The sequence below is a fragment of the Ipomoea nil genome, unplaced genomic scaffold (assembly GCF_001879475.1).
Source record: "Ipomoea nil cultivar Tokyo-kokei standard unplaced genomic scaffold, Asagao_1.1 scaffold1407, whole genome shotgun sequence".
Classification (NCBI taxonomy): Eukaryota; Viridiplantae; Streptophyta; class Magnoliopsida; order Solanales; family Convolvulaceae; genus Ipomoea; species Ipomoea nil.
In genome coordinates, this window is record NW_017617835.1 from 3616967 (window position 1) to 3622331 (window position 5365).

Here is a 5365-nt window from a genome sequence, read left to right on the forward strand (position 1 = left end):
CAGGATGAACCAATTTATAAGACCAACCAAAACTGAGAATAAACTGGTAATTGTTTTGTGTCAATAATTCATCTTATAGGGACAGAGTGCAGTATGAAAACACACCAAAACTGGAAAATAAGAATTTGAAAATACAGTTTATAGCTTTGTGCCTTTGTGCATGCACAATGTAACCTTTTAACTTTATTATTTACAGCAGAGCACTAAGTTGAGCCAACATGGCATGATATTGCATAGAAGGGGGGAAAAACCTTTGAACATACTACGGAGTAGCAAATTTATCGCGAATTAGAGACTGCCAGAAACTTGTTACTCTCAGCTACACATCTTCACAACTAGGATTGTATTACAAGTACGTAAAGTTCATCAGACATGCTTGGAAATATGTAAGCATTGAATGAGTTTATGTCCCTGCTCTACCATGAAGTTTAGCAGCTTCTGCATTAGTTTTGGTCATGAAAGATTCTCCACAGCCACACTGTCCTGTTGAATTTGGATTGATAAAGATGAACTCAGATCTGCAAAAAGGAAAATGTTAAGACTTGGACCTTCCCTAGGGTACCTACATTCTCAAAAACAATATTACAATAATCTTTTAAATATTTCCGCTGTAAATTAAAAGTGTTTGTCAATATACAACAATGACCTCAAGCCAGCTGATTCAGAGTTTCAGACTAACTTCCGGTTAACACAGATGCTTCCTTAAACATAATCTAACTCAAGCACATATTCAATAAAAAGCCTATCAGAAGTGCTTCAAACATATACTAACTTTAGAAATTCAGTAACGAATAACAAAAGAATTTATAAAAGCATCAACAAAATAAGGCAAAAAGCTCTGCTTCAAATCTTCAAATCAGCTTCCATTAATTTCACATAGAGAAAAGAAGGGGGGAATAGCTATTTAGAGTGTGTTTGGCAACAAGCTATTGGTAGTTTATAGCTTCTCAGTTTCTTATATGCCAAAAAAAGTAGCATTTAGCTTATACAAAGCTAGTTTTTGTAAATAAAATTTCCAGCCTTTTGTTATTAAAATTCATAAATAAAAATTGATCAAATTATTAAGATATTAATATATGCTTTAAAGTTATTACAAAAACAAAAGCATACCTTTCTAATTACACTAAAAACTAGTACATTACCAAACACTTCCCATTCATTCAGCTAGCTCATAAGCCATCGGCTTCCAGCTTCTATTCCTTCTAAGAGCTACTAACAAGTACAGCTAACTTATCAACTAGTTGTGATCAACAGAGCCTTACCAGAAATACCTAGTGTTAGGGTATCCTAATGTTTACTTAAAGAATTCGATAAATGATCATGTGAGAAAGTCAGAAATCTCAACACACTAAATTATTCAAGCAGATATATGCAGTATATTGAGACAATGAGACTTGAATTAAGATCTCTGCTCAAAGACCCAATGCTAAGTCGACAAATAGGTGTTGCCTAGGGCAACCCAGCCAAGTTGGTCAGGCTGTTTGGTAACCACCAGGTTACAAGTTCGACTCCCCGTGGTTTAAGCCAGCCTGCTATGCTCAACTTAGGTTGCTTTACCTCTTTGGTCCTTTATGTTATAAGTAGAAACCATAAACTTCAAACATTTGATGTTCACTACAATATGGAAAGCTAATGTAATTGGGAAAGGCATCAGGAACCTGAGTTTATCATCAACAAAATCCATCTGGGTGCCAAGAACGTGCATGAGCGCTTTTGGATCAATCAATATCTTCACACCCTTGTCTTCAACTAGCTCATCAAATTTCTCTTTCTCATCTACAAAGCCCAAGTTAAATATTGCATAAGAATAATTTCGTAAATTTCCAAACACATAAATGAACAAAAGGGGTATTAATCCATGCAAAAATCATTAATTCAACGACCTATAGTTAACCCTAGACTTCAATTGCAATGTGTAAAATGCGGATTGGCATTTAATCATGAAAAGGTTGAAAGTTTTCTAATGAATTAGTGGTGGTGATTAGAGTTGGGAGGCGGACCTGCGTAATTGAGGGTGTAGGATAAGCCGTTGCAGCCGCGAGACTTGACGCCGAGCTTGAGGAAATTCCGCTGGCGATGCTCTAATAGCTGGCGTATTCTGGCCGCTGCCGTCTCCGTTAAGCTCAGAACTTGCTTTCTCATTTTCTCGTATCCAGATTTCTCAGCTCAAGCTTCCAGAAACACAAAGCCATCGAAGAAGACAGAAGAATCCGCTTTGAACATTGAAGGCCCAATCAACTTAACCCGAACCCGAAATTGATATGGAAATGGGTCGGGCCGATAGTTTGAGATAAGCCCAACTGATTTCTTATTAGATCTCAAAAATTAGAAAAAGAAAATGGCCCTGTTTGGTAAAATGGCTGTTAGCTGATAAGTGTTAGTTGTTAGCTGATTGTGTTAATTAGAAGGTATAAATAGTTGATAACATTAGCTGATTGTAGAAAAGTGTTTGGTAAATTAGCTGTTAGCTGTTAGCTGTTTGGTATAATTTCTTTTCTCAAAAAGCTAATTGAAAAAGTTGCTTGGGGTAGCTTTTTCAATTTTAGCCTTTTGGAGTTGTAAAAAGCTAATTAACCAAATATTTATATTGATATTTTAACTAAATCAAATAATTAATAGTGGTCAAATAAGCCAAAATTGGCCTATAGGCCAACTTTTTACCAAACAGGGCCAATACTTAATACCTAAAATGGTCCTCGATTATAGTGGTTTTTTTCAATTTTGTCCTAAACGATTTTGGTGACCTAATATGGTCTTATACTCTTGTGTTTTTGATCAATTTAATATTTCGTTTGTTATTCCGCCAAATTAATGTTAAATAAAGGAACAATTCAGTAACCTCAATATTGACATCTTTTTACCCCAGTCATGCGATTTTTTTTTTCTTTTACGAATTACTCCGACCAGCGAATCAAATTTTATATTCGCAGATTTGGGAGCAATTATAGGAGTAATTTGTAAAAGAAAGAGAGATGTTGCACTTCGTAGATCTAGGAGTAAGGAGATGCGGCCAATATTGAAATTACTGAATTGTCTCTCTATTTAACACCAAATGGACGGAATAACAAACGGAGGGTTAAAGCTAAACTGAATATCTTATGTTACCTAACCGATTAAATCACCAACTGACTTAATCTTCTACTTGCACCACAGTCACATAATTAATACAATATATTATATTAGAGAAAATACTTACATCTTGAGATGCAAAATAAGAGAAAAATTATATCATTGTATGATAATTAAATATTTCATGACAAACTTTGGCCAACTACGTACGAGTTATCTTCGTGTTGGGAGAAGGTAGGGGTGGAAATAAGCCGAGCCGAGCCGAGCTTTAGAAAATTAGGTCTGGGCCTGTTACGAAAATCTAAAGCCTGGACCTAGGCCTGAGCCTGTATGTAGGCTTTTTGTTAGGCTCAAGACTGAGCCTGCAATTAGCCTGGCCTGGCCTGAAGCCTTTTTAAAAGCCTGTTTAATATTTAGGTCATTAAAAATGCTTCTAAGTATGTCCTACCTTGAGCCTATTAAAGCCTACATGTTAAGACTTTTTAAAAACTTTAGTATATCTAAATAATATAAGAAATGTACCTAATACAAAACAAATACATAATTACATAAGTATATCACCACAATGCAAACATAACAGTATTAAAATGAAAAATAAAATAAAACAAGTCACGACTTCAGCATGCTCGTTAACTTGTTTAGAAATAAATTCAATTGTATTATTGTTTGTTATCCTATATAACAATTAACAATCAACTCACATAATTAAGTTGTGACATTTCATTAAATATTATGATAGTTAGAACAGTTAATAAAAAAATTACACAATAAAAACACTTATAGCAGGATTAACATCAATGTTTATAGTTGAATCAAAATTTAGAATGAGATTTTGGAGGTGAAGGGTTACAGGGCGTTTGGTTGGAGGGAGGGAATTATGTGGGAAAAGAATTGTAATTCCATGGGAGTTGAATTACTGGGAATAAGGTGGGAATTTAAATTCCAGTATTTGGTTGACAGGAATAAAATTACTGGGAATTTCAATTCCAATGTTTGGTATACATGGGAATTGAAAGGGAATAAGTAGTATAAAGTCAAAAATGTCCATTATTGTTATTAGACATTAATTTTAAGTTAAAAAGGGAAGGGGTAATTTTGACTCATCACTATCTTTTTTTCCCAGGAATTAAAATACCAGGGGGGACCTGGGATTTTAATTCTATGAAAATGGGGGAATTGCAATTCCCTCCAACCAAACTACGGAATTTAATGGTCTTTGGAATTATGTGGGAATTAAGTGGGAAGGGAATTTAAAATCCCTCCAACCAAACACCATGTTAGAGATTGGTAATTATATATACAGGGGCTTGGCCTTTTCCCACCTTAGGAGAAGGGTTTAGAGAAATAAAACTGTAAAGTAATTCGTTGTTGGCAATAGAGGGATCAACATTGTCATATCTTATTAACTATCCAAAATTTAATGAGATGTGGTTGAGTTTTTTCAGTTTGATGTGTATAGAAAAGCAAATCATTGTATTGACTAGAACATATCCAGTCTTAATGCAACTCAATTTGAACTTTACTTCTTACTTTTTTTTGGGGATTTTATCGGAGTGTCTTAATTCTAAATTTTAGTTCGATTTTAATTTGGAGTTTGACATGTTGGAAAGTAATCATCAAAAAAATTAAAAGATGAATCATTGATTAATATGTTTGGGCTGCAAGAATCTTTTTCCGACAACCTGCGGTATATTATTGGTCAAAAGACGTTGCAGGTTTGCACCATTGCCTTTTTAACACACGTAGGAGCCATTGCCCTTGCAAAAACTGTTTATACTCTTGTCCTTCCACACATGTAAAGGCCAGATTTGGTTCATGTCACTCAGTCAAACCAACACATTGCCCTTGCACAAACTGTTTTCTGTATAATTTGCTCCATAGCTCAAATGATGAACCAATCAATATTTAGTTTTGCCTACACACCAGTAGAGTGATGATGAAAATTTTTATACACAAGGAAAGTTGTAATCATTTAGACATCTCAAATTTTACCTCCTTCATATATCTTAGGACATGTTCATAAGTTTAGGATATGATTCAGTAAAATTGATAAATTAAATCTTAAATAAAAAGAAGAAATTTACATAGTGTGTCCCTCAAATGTGAGGTTTCAGATTCGAACTTCAGTATAGGGCATTGACTCTTTCTATTTCAGTAAGTTAAGAAAGTATGTATGAACAGATACTACATTATACAGAATAATGAATAGTAATATGATAGAACCAGTGATTAAGACATTGATTGAAAAAATATAAAATAATATTACCTAATAATTACACCTGTCTATAGTCCTTAG

At 34.1% G+C, this 5365-nt stretch overlaps 1 protein-coding gene across 1 annotated transcript; it reads right to left on the bottom strand.

The window, feature by feature from the left end:
- Nucleotides 1-111: 111 nt before the first annotated feature.
- LOC109186406 (iron-sulfur assembly protein IscA-like 3, mitochondrial) lies at nt 112-2206 on the bottom strand. Its single transcript, XM_019336368.1, has 3 exons — nt 2001-2206; nt 1659-1776; nt 112-518 (listed from the first exon to the last, which is right to left on the bottom strand). Exons 1-3 carry the CDS (start codon nt 2140-2142, stop codon nt 404-406), a joined length of 375 nt encoding a protein of 124 aa, XP_019191913.1. The 5' UTR covers nt 2143-2206; the 3' UTR covers nt 112-403.
- Nucleotides 2207-5365: the final 3159 nt, after the last annotated feature.